Below are 14,777 nucleotides of genomic sequence, written 5' to 3' on the forward strand. Positions count from 1 at the left end.
AACGGGAGGGCTACTATATCCGGATAGTGATATTAGAGCGCCCTCTGGTGGATGGAAGTTGAAGAATTCGTTCAACGTTTAATTGATCTTTGAATTAATATATCGACCAGATGAATTTGAACCTATAACACAATTATTGATTCATGTGAACATTTAAGTTTATCTTGATACATATTGTATTGTCAGACTCTTGACAATACACACCCAACACACAGTCGTGTCTATAGTAAACTCACACTTGAAGATCACACAACAACACAAACAGTGGTATCTACACTTGTTTTTTATTGAAATAATCACACTCACCTCAGTGTGTAGACGTAACACACCTCAGTGTGTAGATGTAACGCATTCATTCACACACACTTGTCTACTTCCCTTTCGCCTTGTCATCCACGATCACCTCTGGAAGACAAACACACACACAGTGGTTACACACGACTGGAGGAAACAGTGTCGACACTTGTATCAAGAGGGTTCCAGGTTGGACTCACTTTTGACCTCCAGCTTGCAGGACACGGTGGCCTCGCCCTGCTGGTTCTTGGCAATGCAGGTGTAGGTGCCGCCGTCGAAGCTGCTCGGCTTCCTGATCTCCAGGGAGCAGATGCCCTGGTTGGACAGCTGACGGTACTTCGGGTCTTTTCCGATCACCATCATGTTCTTCATCCACTCGATCGTTGGCTGCAGGAGTTATATTTTGATTCAATCACATGTTTTGTTATAGGATATAATTACTTTAACATTATTACATTTTTAAAATCACAATTATATTTATTTCAAATCTCAAGTGCTAGAAACTGCCCTTGAGGTGCTCTACAAACAACCTCTACTGACTTGAGCAAGTGTCACCGAAGGGAGTCGCACTCGCACATTAGTGCACAAACGCGGCATTATTCCTGGGGTTTATATTTGGACGTGACGATCGTGGCGACAGCGACGCAGCGATGAGCTCCGAGAGCAAATATAGCAGCGACATAAACTCGCACCTCCGTCGTGACACACCGAAGGCCCGACGCACAACTTTGTCACAATCTCGGTCGCACAAACACAAATGTTCATGAATGACTCGCTTGCGTTACGGCTTCACACGTGCACACAAAACGACGCCGCGAAACGGTTCAAATAAAACGTGTACTGGCGCCACCTAGTGGATAATCTCGATAGAAACTCATTCAATCGGGTGAACGAGACTCACAACAAAGACACACGTGAACGACGCTCTGAGCAGAAGAAAGTCTCTTGTGAAATATAAATATATCTAGAAAGAATGTGACGACTTTAACACTTGTCGACAACTCATCAACAATGACAAATACACAACGCGTGTGTGTGTGTGTGTGTGTGTGTGTGTGACTGACCTTGGGGCTGCCGCGTACTGAACACAGCAGTTTGGTTGTGTAGCCCACGGTGGCGGCGCGGTCACACAGGTTCGTGGTGAACTTGGGCGCCTCGCTGAAGTCGTGCTCCGGGTACTCCGGAGGTCTGTAGTTGATGCCTGAGAACACAAGAGGGAACTTCTCAGAGACGTCTCTTCAGAAGCAAAACAACTCGAGCTTGATGATCCAACACCAAATGATTCAAAAACATATGTCCAAACATCAGCTTTAAAAGCTGTATCCTCTCGTCCTCAGTCATCCCCGGGGTTTCTTTGGCTGTGGAGGACGTAGTGACTGCTGCCATCTAGTGGCCAAAAGTTTAATTGCAGATCAAAAATGAACAAATGCATATTATTACAAATAAAATAAAAAAATTCTATTTACAACAGTTTCTGGAAATATAAACCATAAAAGAAGTATAAAAAAACCCCGCTTTGAGTAATGTTTCCTGAAGCGAGCGACTCTTCACGAACTCCAACAACGTCCACCTGATCATTGACCTCCACACGACCCACAGATGCTGCTGCCATCACGTCGTCTGAGTTTTACTAGCGCGGTCTCTGCACAGCTCTGAGCAGTCGCTCTGCCAACTCCTGTCAGGGTCAAACATTTTAATGACAAACGACGGCTCGTCGAGGTCACAGCTCCTCGTTATCCTGACACACGACACCGGCTCCAGATGTCCTGCTCTCAGGCGCTCTTCAGGTTTCAACTGGTCCAAGTGAAGACGTCGAGAACACCAGAAGGTCTTTCATCTGGGGAGGATCTTGGACCGGATCTGGGTCAAACCTGGATCGAATCTGGGTTGATCAGGGAGGAAAGTAGGGTTCTGAACTCGAACCCTACCTTAAATCTGGATCAAACCTTCAGTTTCACTTTCAAATTTCCTATATGTTGTTATTTTTTCAAAAGTCATCAGAGATCAACCTGTCAAAAATAATTTCTAACACTGAACATTCTTTAACTAATCCAAGGTTAATAAAAAATAACCAACAGTCGAGTAAATACGAGTAAAAGGTAACATTAAAATCTCTTTACAGCGACACAAGATGTTAAATAACGATCACAATATCCATTAGGACACAGTAGGTATAAAATACAAGTACGTTTATAGTATATTGCATGTATCTAAAATATTACATGTCTATATAATGTATAATAATATATTTAATTAAAATTAAATGATGAAATCCAAAAATTACATGATTGATCTCAGACTTTATCAAACCATGCATTTGTCCTTTGTTGACAGTTTTGTCTCCTGGTAAATACCACACGCGTGTTGAAGCCTCACCCGTCTTGGGCACGTGGGCCAGCTGTTTGGTGACGGCCGCGTTCTCGCTCATGCCCACTCTGTTCTCAGCAAACACCCGGAAGGAGAAGGAGTTCCCCATGATGAGGTCGGAGACGGTGGCGTTGAGTCTGTGGTAGTGCTCCAGCACCGTGAACCAGTCCTGCACGGATCACGCGCACGTTAACCAGTGACGGCCATCGAGGAAAGTCCTCAATAGAATGTTAACACAAGGGTTGACTTGAACTAGTCATTTATAATAAAAATAAATAGTAAATAATATTGTTCGTTTTTTTACATCCATGACCCTCAGGTCTTCTACATAGGGGGCGCTCTCACCCCGGTCTTCTGGTCGGCCTTCTGGACCGTGTACCCCGTGACTTCTGTGTTTCCGTTGTCTTTGGGTGGCGTCCACTCCAGGGCGGCGTTGAAGCCCCACGAGTCCACCAGCTTCACACTGGCTGGAGGTCCAGGCAGCTCTGCAGAGAAAAACGGGTCAATCCTCCTGAAGAACTCTTCACATGACGTGTCGAACTCAAGGACGGAAGCCATGATACTGAGACTCATGATCATAATTAATGTTGAGTCTCGTGTTTAACTGTATGAATAAATATTGACTGCAGAGGTCAGAGGTGTTAGGGTTGGATCTTCAGTTTAGAAGGTGAAATAAAGTGAATTGCTTGGATAGTACAGAGTACTACTACATGTGATCAACACTTTATAATGTTTCACATGATATTTCTGAAGAGGAGTTACAAAGGCCTTGAACATTAGATTGATTTGTCACTGGTTGGCAAGTGTTCTTCTGCACTGACATTATATATTTAGCTTAGAGTGGAAATTAACCAAAGCTGAAAAGTTCTACTGTCGGCAAAGTCATTTTCTTTTGGTTAAAATTGATATAAAGTTCAGGAACCAGTACCAAAGTTGGACGACTTCAAAGATCATATCATTTTGATAATGGTGATTGATTAATCACTGATTTTTTTTCAAATGATACATTTATTTCTGATTCATTTGGTTGACCTAAAGACCTGAAAGGTTACCTTCAAAAACATCTGGTCAAAAACACTCTAAAGAAGCTCCTGCATCTGAATATACTTCTTAAAGAGACGGGATGGTCCAGCGTTCCATCTATATTTTTCTAGAAGCTTGTACCGTTTGTAAATACAACCGACATGTACATCCTCAGGTCAGAGGTCGACTCACCCACGATCTGCAGGTCCAGAAGGGCCTTGTCCTCGAAGCTGTCCACCTTCACGCACATCTCGTAGACGCCGGAGTCTTCCCTCTGAGAGGCTCGCACGAACAAGATGCTGTCCCTGTCGCTGTTCCTGATGTTGACCCTCTTGGTGTCCAGAGGCTGACCGTCCTTCAGCCACGTCACGGCCGGTTTGGGTTTTCCCTGTGAGGTGGGGGGGGGGCGAGGAAGACACGGTGAGCGGCCGACGCTCCGGGAGTTTGGAAAGGTGAGGCTGCTACTGTACCAGGAAGGGGATGACCAGGTTGATCTGCTCGCCAACCTGCCGGACGGAGCGAGCTCGGAGGGCACGGGGCATGCGGATTTTGGGGCGTTCTGAAAAACATTAAAAGAGTTGGTGAAGCTAACACTCATTAGTAGGAGTGGGAAACAAAGTGTGTACACATTTAACTATTAACAATAATGCACAAATATTATTTATTTTTTGTTGCGATAAAACATCTGGCCTCTAGATGGCAGCAGTCATTACGTCGCCCACAGCTGAAGGAACATGGAAATCCCCACAATGACTGAGGACGAGAGGATACAGTGGACTTCAGCATGTTTTTTAGAGTTGATGTTTGGATTTTGGTTCCAAAACACCAGTTACGACTTAGTCAAGAGTCATGCGGTCTGTATCACATTGCTGTCCCTGTATCTTGATACGTATCCTATCACCAGATTCTTGCCAAAACACAGCCCCAGTCCTTAGAAAGTACGCCATGTTTCCATGGAGACAGGAGAAACTATTTGAACTTTAGGGTCGTGAATCATGACTGTTGGCGTCTTCACTGCAGACGTAACTCAAGGTGGAACACGATGACGTGTGAGGTTGAAGGTACAGTCTCCGGGCAGAAGCCCTCGGACCCTGAAATAGCTCCGTGTGACAAGAATGTCCAGGATGGACCTGGACATGCGACCCCTTTTCCGTGTCCAGCACATATTACCAGCGGGACGATGTCATCGCTACCAGCTGACTCAGGGCGAGCGGGTGGCGTCATCGGACATGTGTTGCTTGCGTGGTCAGAATCAAACCATGAGGATGTAATCGAAGCGCCGTCACGGTGCCGAGTGTCAGGAACTGCATGTTTCTGCTCCACCAGCAAATCTCTGGAAAGACACTTCGAGCCTCCCCTCGGCCCCAAAACCGTCCCCTTATCTCGCAGCCCATCAACGTCTCATCTGTCCGTGGCCACTCCTGTCCGACTCCAAACCTCCTTGTCCAAACATTCGCAAGCTTAAGCAGGGCCCCGGGGACATTCTGGCTCCTGGAAGTACAGCTATGAGGTTCCCTTCCAGTTTTGGCTCGACACTAATCCCTGCAAATCAGCTCACTTCCCCAACAATGTCCCGACGCAGCCAGTGCAGCGTCGGAGCCGCTGGCCTGCGTGTAATTAAAGCCTGCGACACGTAGATGAGCGCTTCGCTCCCGCGGCTGTATTTAACTCCTACAAGCCCCCGAAATCCCTCAATTAGACTCTGGTTTCCCTCCCCTCAGTTGACCAGCAGTTCCGGTTGCATGACCACATGTCTGTCCACTCGACCAGGTTCGAAAGTAAAAGTTGACTTTCGCGAAGTCACTGCGTTATTAACCATAATTCACTTAACGCGAGGGACTCCATCTCAACTGACCAGGGGGTCACCAGAGGTTGTAACTTGACACATTTGATTGACATGTTGTTCTTAAATGTTTTTTGTGAGGTTTAATTGTAGAATTTAGGCCATTTTTGACATGTCATGGGCGGCAAAGTTTTGAGAGCAGTCGACAAGTGAGGAATAAACCTCAACAATCCTCCTCAATCGTCACGGATGTGCAAAGACTCCAGTGGGAGTCGAGCGAGATCCTTTCACATCCTCAACTTCCTTTACAGGATTTACAGGATCAGCTCAAGATAGAGTCAAGACCAGGAGGATCAGTCGTCCTGAGAGAAGCTATTATTTTCTCATTCAAAAATATTTAAATATTGTTAGTTTTAAGTGATTTCAAGAAATTAATTAAAAGATTGTTTGGGAACAAACCAAGTTTAAGATGAAAAATTAAAACTCGATTAGGATTATGGTTTACACGATAACATTTTAAACTCAAAACTGATACTCAGCAAAATATTCACTACTAAATACCATAAATGATACATCAAGTATATAGAAAACAAGACCCAAAGAATACGTAATTTTTGCATTTTTCTTGCAAATTAAAGACATGTCTGTTAAAACATGCAACACTTAACAGAAGCAAACTTTAATATTTCAAATAAAAAACTACAACTATGATAACTAGTTCTTTATTCGTTCAAATGTTGCTGATGTTGTATATACATATGATGCAAACAAGCCTGATAAATAAATCTCAATGATGGTTTAGATACTTAAACAAAAAAATAGTATTTCATTTGGCTTAAACATTTTAGTATCAATCATTTTTTGAGGTTCAATACTTTTACAACCCTATCCAGGATGAAACTGTGTGACCGAGTGCGAGTCTGCAGCTGACTCTACCTTTGAGCATGTGGCTACAGAAGAAATGTTAATACATTCTAAAAAAACAAAAACATCTGGAAAACCTCTTTATGGAAGATTTAGAAATATGCTTTGTACATCCCAATATTCATTCAAAAAATATTTAGTGAATATTTGGCAAACAACTTTTATGTTAGCACATGCTCAAGGGTTCAAGAGTCAGGATTCAACAGTTTCATCTGAAACTGATGTCGACTTAATTCGGATTAATTGTTTCATGTCGTATTTGTTAGAAGATTGTTAGAGAAGAAAGTAGTTTTTCTAATATCTTAAAATCTTACTAAAGACAAACAATATAAGGTTTTAATTTTTTAACAAAGATAAAAATGATATCAACTGATATGAAATAATTATTTCTCTCAGTCCTATTTCACATGTTATGTTCAGTATTATTTTCTGTACATTTACGAGGAGCGAGAAGAAAACAGATAATGTCAACAAGTCACTGATCAAAGGATCCAATAAATCATTTAAAATACATCAAACTAGTTTTCTTCAGCACCTCTGACATCATCAAAGCTCGGAACGGTTTTACGAGAAGCAGCTTTTGGTGAACATCTTCAAGAGCAAACACTAAAATAGAGAAGCCCGACGTTCAAACGTCCACTCGGCCTCCAAAGACGTGAGTAGATTAGAGTGAGAGGATGATTCCAAGGTGACGACACCTCCTGTCAGCAGCTGCTGGATTTACGAGTCTACATCTGTGCGGCTCATCTCAAGGGTTCATACCAGCTCTGCTCCTCCTGACGACACCCGAGACTTTTGTGGCCTCGCGGAGACGGTGTGCGAGACGGAAACCATCAAGCATGTTTTCATTACTGAGCTTTAATATCAGTCGATATGTGGAGCGCTGGAAAACTAGAGTTTCTACACGGCTCATTACCGCTTTTATTACTCTCTGGACATTTTTATTAGGACAAGTTAATGGTAGTGGTGGAAGAAAATACTGATAAACTTGGATATTGTGAATGTATTTTTAAGAAAATGTATTGCGATATGAAACAGAGCCATTATGTATTTTTTGGCTTTCAAATCATATTTTATTTTTATCATAGTACTATTATGATTCATTTTCACTTATGTGTATTGTAAAATTTAAAAATCATTATTTATTATACACACACTTATTCCCTGCATTTGTTTTTTTTTAGTTTTGCAATTAAGCTTCCGGCCTCTAGATGGCAACATTCATTACATCCTCCACAGCTAAAGGAAGAATGATATAATGGCGATGGCTGAGGACGAGAGGATACAGTGACTCCAGCAGCTTTTAAAGGCTGATGTTTGGACATATTTAGGTTTGAAAACAAATGAAAGCAGTGAAGACTTCGTCAAGAGTCTTGTGGTCTGTAAATTCTACAACACCAGAGTCAAGTACTCGACAATACTACAAATGTATCCTTGTTACTAGAGTATCACACACACACACACACACACGCACACGCACGCACGCAGTATCGTGATACGTCTCGTAACGCCAGATTATTCGTCGACCCACACCACTGTAGTAAACATGGCCGCCACTCACCTGCGACCTCTCTAACTGGCACCGGCTCAGCCAGACCGCAGGGTTCACTGCGGCCTCCGGGGTTTACGGCCACCACGCGTACCAGCAGCAGATCGCCCGCCGTCAGATTCTTGATGCAGTAACGGTTCGCCGGGGTCAGCTCCTCGTTAGCGGCGACCCAGTCTGACGCTGCGAACAGAAGAAGAAGAACTTCATGAAACTTATTTGAGCGGAAACACGGGAGTAAACCGGCCGCATGTGAAGGCCCTTGATTGTTAAATGTTTTACAGCCTGTCGACACAAGTTTACAAACAAGCGTCCATGAAAAGGACGCTCTGGTGAAACCTCAGCTCTTCTAAAAGTGGTGTCAGGAGATCCTGTGACAGCCGGCGAAAGGCTGCCTGCCGTATACGGGCCGGACCCTCGGAGCGTCCATCTGCCCTCTTGACACCCGGGGGACAGCTGCAGACTCACAATACTGTACGCGCACACTTACTGCCGCTTTTGCAGTACTCCACGACGTATCCGTCCAGACCCGAGTCCCCGATGGTCTCCGGCGTGGTCCACTTGATGGTGAGGCTGGAGTCGTTCACGTCCTCCACGGAGATGTGCGGCGGAGCGCTGGTGGCGACTGAAAGACATTCGACTGTGTGTTCAAGTCCCGGCTCGCGACCGATCCTACATCATGCCATGTTATCGCTCTGTCAGCTCAGGCACCCAATTGAAATCTCATCCGTGACAAACTGCCGCGCGTTACTTCTCAGGACTTTCACGCAAGGAAACATCTGTCACAAGCCCTGGATCAGCTGTTGAGATACAGAGTGAGACTCTTGGCGTTACCTGCGGGGGGCGGAGGGGTCGGGGCTTTGGGGGGCTCTTCGACCGGGGCGGCTTCAGCAGCCGGAGCTGAAAAAACGAGAAACTTGTGAGAAACTATTGGGACTGTTTGACTGAGCAACACAACTCACAACTACTCTGCGAAGTAGTGACCATTTAATTTTCCATCCCTCTAAGCGACATGAATAGATCCCGTAATGCTTTGCCGCCCAGCCAACCAATCACAGATGACCATAGCTTTTGACATGACAACAAAGAGGTAGAATTTATATACAGTATTGTAGCGACAACCCAGAGTGTTGTGTAGAAAGGCATCATGGGAGTTCAACATTTTGCCGTCACCATAAATAAGGTAGGCGAGGTAATAAGTGCCTCCATTAAGTGGTATGGTTAAGTTAGTCTGCTTTTCATACAGTACTGTTTGGAATCAAGCTAAAAAAACAACCATTACTTTTTGCAAAATATATTTTTTGTAAGTTTACACTTGTACGATATGAAAGATAAAATAAGTATATTTTCACAAAATACCCCAAAGAAGGTTTAGTTCTGCATCAATGCTTTTTAAAAGAAAAATCTATAACTCTAAATCTTTTAACTCTAAACTTAACTTTAACTGTATTTATGTGGCCCTGGTGAGATCAAAGTATGCTCATGTGGAAATGTCTTAGATAGCTTACAATTTAATTGTGTATTATTCATTTTAACATACAACACCATAACATTTTCTGCCGCAGGATTTGTTCCTTTTGTGAGTATTTATTTTTATTCAAAAATAAAATCATTTTTTTAGTTAATTAATGAAATATAATTATACATTTTATTATTATCATATTCTATTTGTATGGATTTAAATAATAATTGTAGCTTATAAGAACTTTGGTATCAACATACATGGCATAATTACGCCTTATTTTATTGGTTGACGGCCCCTTACATCAGTAAATGCGGCCCCTGCTGTGAAGGGAATTTACCGTCTGTTGGAGCGTCTGTGGGAGCGTCTGTAGCTGCGTCTGTAGCTGGAGCGGCATCTTCTGCAGCAGGAGCGTCAGCTGGTATTAGGAGCCGTTGCAGAAGCACATTAGTGACACGACGACTCACAAAAACAAAAGACATTGAAGCTCATTTTCACTTCCGTGTCGGAAGCAAATATAACTTAAAAGAAACTCTTGTAAGCTCCAGCACAAAGAAAAAAAGCTATAAATAGAGACTCGGTGAAACACATGTCATCAGCAGGAGAAACATTCTGCTCAGCGTGTGGAGAAGATGTTCAAGACGCTGAGGTCACGGATACAAATCAATCACTTGACGGCTCCTTCAACTTGACCACGACACGACCATGACTCGGTGAAGGTCGTGTGCAGCTGAGAGTATAAGTTACTCAACTGTTGACATAAACCAGTGTCTTCATCCTCATGTTCTGATACATGTGGTCACTGTCAGACTGGAGTGAAGCCACAGGTGCATCGCATGGATATTTAATAGCAGAAATATAGAGAAATATTTCAGGATTAGAGATATTTTAACAGACGCTATATATATATATATATACATATATATATATATATTTTGAATGAAGGATCTTCCAGTAAAAATGTGGATTCTAAAATATATTCATTATATGTACAGGGTTGCTACAGGTTAAAGTAATTATTCAACTTTTTTTTTTTTACACTTTTTAATGCTATTTAATTAAATTTTAAAACAACTGGACATTTAAAAAACAAAAGAAAGAAAAACAGCCTCCATCTCATAGGAGTCTGGACAATTTGTCCCAATTTTTATATGAATATAAAACTTTGACTAACGAAACAGAATAGCGAAAAAACAAGAAATTTAAATACTTTAAATAAATCAATTTGAAACTAACGGAAGAAAAACATTTTAATCACGTTTTAATCAATTTTTATTAAAACATTTTATTTAAGACGTTTAAATTCCAGTTACAAGGTTATTTATTAAGGACCTTTTAGCCTCGTTTAGCATGCACGGGGAACCTGTTACAGCGCAAATATTCATGAAAATATATAATTTCAGTTATTTCAACTTAAATGTACTTACAGAAGACGAATGTTCATCGAGCAAACATGAGCGACATGTAGTCGCAACACGTTCTTCTTCATAGTTTCGCTTTAAGTTTGTTTTTAATTCTTTCAACTAGAAAACGAACTCATTGCTAAGCTACATGTTAGCAACTAGCAAACAACAACCGCGCAGGTGGCGCCTAATCAGGGACATGACGTCATCACTTCTTTTTTTGTTGTTGTTGTAAATTAGTAAAAACTATTATTTTTTATATTTCAATAACAAGTAAAGTTGTTGTACTATTTTAAAGGATAAGCGTAATTTAAAATAATTTAAAAAAAACTACATCCAACATCTTTCGGACGCCTGTTACCTGGAGCGCTTCCATCTGCAGCAGCAGCAGAGGCGGCGTCTGTGTTCTCCCCGGCGGGCGGTGCTTGAGCCTCCGCTGCGGGAGGCGTCTCCGCCGCAGGAGCCTCCACAGGTGCGGGCTCTGCTGGAGCTTCGACCACCGGCTCCGGAGCCGGAGGTGCAGCAGCAGCAGCCTTCTTGGCTGGAGACTTCTTGATGGGTGCTGGTTTCCCTGGCATCGCGCCTCTTTATTTTTTTGTGAACCCCCCACGGACAAGTTAGGGGCTATATAAGCGCACGGAGGAGGGGGGGGCGGGTCTTAACTCAGACTGATGTTGCTGCTCATCCTTCTGCGATGATCCTCGGGAGGATCCACCCTCTCTGCTGACACCACGTGGACGAATCAATGTACTGCAGCGACCAAGCGCATGGTTTTATTGTATGATCTCGAGGTTGGACATGGATTTGAACGTTTTCTACAAACATGCGAGACTTTTCCTGTGATTGTTATCGCAGACCATAATATGTACATGTGTTTACAGTCATGTCATGTACAAAAGACAAACGAACCTTTACAAATATTTGCATTAGAAAAACAACAACAAAAAACAAACAAACATGGCAACGGAGGATCCAGTCGGAGTTCAGGCCGTGTAGTCGAGCCCAGAGTCACGTGATGTCAGGCACACTTGTTTATCCGCGCACGGGTCACGTGACGGCGCTCGATGTTCTTCTCAGATACTGTGGAAGCAGCGAGAAGATGACTCTGTATAAAAAATCCTAAAAAACTGAAAGAGTGACACTCGAGTAGAAAAGAAAGGCGGGTTGAAGGTGGACCTGACCCGGGGATCACACCCGGGACTCATTCAGGGTTGATCCACTGTTGCTGAGTCAGCATTTACACGTCAAAATCATTTATATTAATAAATAAAGTGCTTTCTTTTTCTTTTTTTTTTGGGCTGAAGTTCGTGGACGGTCAACGTCGGAGGAACTCAGTTCGTAACTAAACTCTGGCTCCAGATGCACGTCTTGCTTTCATGCACAGTTGCAGTGAAGTCTCAGGTTCTGGGTTCAGAACGTGGCCTGGAGGACGCTCGGGTCCAGACTCCCCTCTCGCTCCGGGGACTCGATGCAGTTGGCCGACTCCTGCAGCTTGAGCAGCATCGCCATCTAGCGGACAGAAGGAGAATTTCAACTACTTTAGAAGGAGCGAAAAATATAAGTTACAAAAAACCCTCTAACAAAATCAAGCTAAATATACATAAACTATGTATTCATTTTTAAAAAAAATGTATAACTTACCCAAATATATATTTTAATTTACTTTAATCTTTTTAAAAGGGCAATATATATTCAATTAAAATACATTAAAAGTGTTAACATTTGATCAAGAGTTAAAATAGAAAGAAAAATGATTTTTTTTCCTTTAATTCAGAGATAAAATAGTAATGAATAACATAAATAGATTAATTAAAAGTAGTAAAACAAAAACCCTATTATATTATATATTTTCTATTTAAATTAGAGTTAAAATAGTAGTGAATAACATAAAAAAAAGAAAAAGTTTCTAAAGTATTTTTATTTAATTCAAATATTAATAACATAAATAAAGACAAAAATACTGCTTAAACTTTGCGTCTGTCTAAGAGGTAACAACTCATCAAATGAAATAAATATGGTAAATAATGACAAAAGTGTGTCACCAGGTGACAGACATGATGTATGGAGCCCAGATAATCCTACAATGACCAAGGACTTTCTCACCAGGGGGTCGGACTCCAGCGTGCTGGGGGGCGGGGTGTCTTTGACGGGCTTCTTCTGGGCCTCGCTGTGTGCGCTGACACTGGGGGGAGGGAGGTGGAAGAGCCTGGACTGGTCCTGCTGAGCGTCGGGCCAGGGCAGCGTCCCCCTCACCCACTCCACCGGGTCCTCCCACACGGACTTCTGCCCTCGGACCTGCACCACAAACACCGTCAGTCAGAGACAACGGAGAGTCTTCATGAGGCTCCGCCCACCTTGATGCCGTCCTTGGCGCCCTCCTGCAGGTACGGGATGATGGACAGATTCCACAGGTCGATGAACCACGGGCGGAACTCTGCTACTGACACGGGACACGACAGGAAGAAGCAGGGACCTGAGGGAGACTCGGGTTAGATCTTTCTCGTCTTCATCCTCATCATCATCATCATCATCATCATCCTCATCATCCTCATCTTCATCATCATCAACATCTTTCTCTTCTTCATTATCATCCTCATCAAAATCTTCATCATTATCACCAACACATCCTCATCTTCATCATCATCATTAAAAATCTTCATCATCAACATCTTCATCCTCATCAAACATCTACATCATCATCATTAAACATCTTCATCATCATCATCAACATCTTCATCCTCATCATCATCAACATCTTCATCATCTTCATCAACATCTTCATCATCAAGATCTTCATCATCATCATCTTCATCTTCATCAACATCTTCATCCTCATCATCATCATCAACATCTTCATCCTCATCATCATCAACATCTTCATCTTCATCCTCATCAACATCTTCATCATCACTTTCAACATCATCCTCTTCATCATCAAACATCTTCATCATCAATATCTTCTTCATCAAACATCTTCATCCTCATCAAACATCTTCATCATCATCATTAAACATCTTCATCCTCATCATCAAACATCTTCACTATCTTCATTATCAACATCTTCATCAAACATCTTCATCATCTTCATCTTCATCCTCATCATCAATAGCATCATGGACATCATCCTCTTCATCATCAAACATCTTCATCATCATCCTCATCATCAAACATCTTCATCCTCATCCTCAACATCTTCATCATCATCATCATCATCTTCATCTTCATCTTCATCATCTTCATCTTCATCTTCATCTTCATGGTGGTCTTACCTATAAGGAAGTCCGAGGTACTGTGTTTCTCCAGGAAGGTGTGCAGGTGGTACCACAGCTGAGGGATCCAGTCCAGCACCGACATCAGGGTCTGGTGTCGCGCAGGTTCCTGCTCCTCCTTCTGCTGGGACTCCACCACCTTCCTGTGCAGGTATCTGACGAGGAAGCCGTTGCATGGTTCCACGTTGTTGGAGAACGTCACCATCCTGAAGAGAAACAGAAAGAGGAACGTAAAGATCTGGACCAGAGACACGAGTCCATCAGAACATGTGACCTCGCGTACCTGAAGCTCAGGTGCAGCCCGTGGTTGGACGACATCTTCACGGGCTGGTTGGTGGTTCCGATGACGTACGGACTGAAACATCAACACGTGTGAACATCTCAACCTTCACCTCGACCATCACGTCCTGACTCACCACTTGTGGTACTTGCAGGTCAGCGCTCCGTTCACCAGCTCCGTGAGGGCGGCGGGGTCGGTGATGTCATCGATGATGACCACCAGAGGCGTGTCGGCGCCGCTCTCAAGGTCGATCTGATTGGCCAGGTCTGAGAGATACGACTGCAGGTCCTGCAGCAGAAGAATATGTTGATCAGGAACTAGGTTTTTAGAGGCTTTTATTTTGTAGACTTCTTTCCTCAACTGCAGACTTGACTCAACGTAGAACAGATTTTTGTTTTTTTATTAGCATCGATTTTAATTAATAAT

The 14,777-nt window shown here is 42.9% G+C and overlaps 2 protein-coding genes across 5 annotated transcripts in view; both read right to left on the bottom strand.

The window, feature by feature from the left end:
- Nucleotides 1–281: 281 nt before the first annotated feature.
- On the bottom strand, nt 282–11,380 carry mybpha (myosin binding protein Ha). The gene is made up of 12 exons (XM_087781214.1): nt 11,164–11,380; nt 9,740–9,817; nt 8,772–8,837; nt 8,428–8,562; nt 7,953–8,120; nt 4,155–4,243; nt 3,877–4,072; nt 3,007–3,146; nt 2,671–2,830; nt 1,359–1,495; nt 495–681; nt 282–405 (listed from the first exon to the last, which is right to left on the bottom strand). The coding sequence occupies exons 1-12, from the start codon at nt 11,378–11,380 to the stop codon at nt 371–373; spliced, it is 1,608 nt and encodes a 535-aa protein (XP_087637340.1). The 3' UTR covers nt 282–370.
- A 168-nt stretch (nt 11,381–11,548) lies between these two features.
- nav1a (neuron navigator 1a) overlaps nt 11,549–14,777 on the bottom strand; it is a 66,566-nt gene continuing 63,337 nt past the window's right edge. For all 4 annotated transcript variants that reach the window (XM_087780823.1, XM_087780822.1, XM_087780820.1 and 1 more), the window contains 6 exons: nt 14,488–14,639; nt 14,355–14,426; nt 14,072–14,277; nt 13,157–13,275; nt 12,906–13,097; nt 11,549–12,311 (listed from right to left, as the gene is read on the bottom strand). In XM_087780823.1, the coding sequence (XP_087636949.1) occupies nt 12,213–12,311; nt 12,906–13,097; nt 13,157–13,275; nt 14,072–14,277; nt 14,355–14,426; nt 14,488–14,639 (840 nt within the window). In that variant the 3' untranslated portion in view covers nt 11,549–12,212. The remainder of the gene's footprint in view (nt 12,312–12,905; nt 13,098–13,156; nt 13,276–14,071; nt 14,278–14,354; nt 14,427–14,487; nt 14,640–14,777) is intronic.

This window comes from Callionymus lyra, chromosome 19, assembly GCF_982586985.1.
Source record: "Callionymus lyra chromosome 19, fCalLyr1.hap1.1, whole genome shotgun sequence".
In the NCBI taxonomy this organism is placed as follows: Eukaryota; Metazoa; Chordata; class Actinopteri; order Syngnathiformes; family Callionymidae; genus Callionymus; species Callionymus lyra.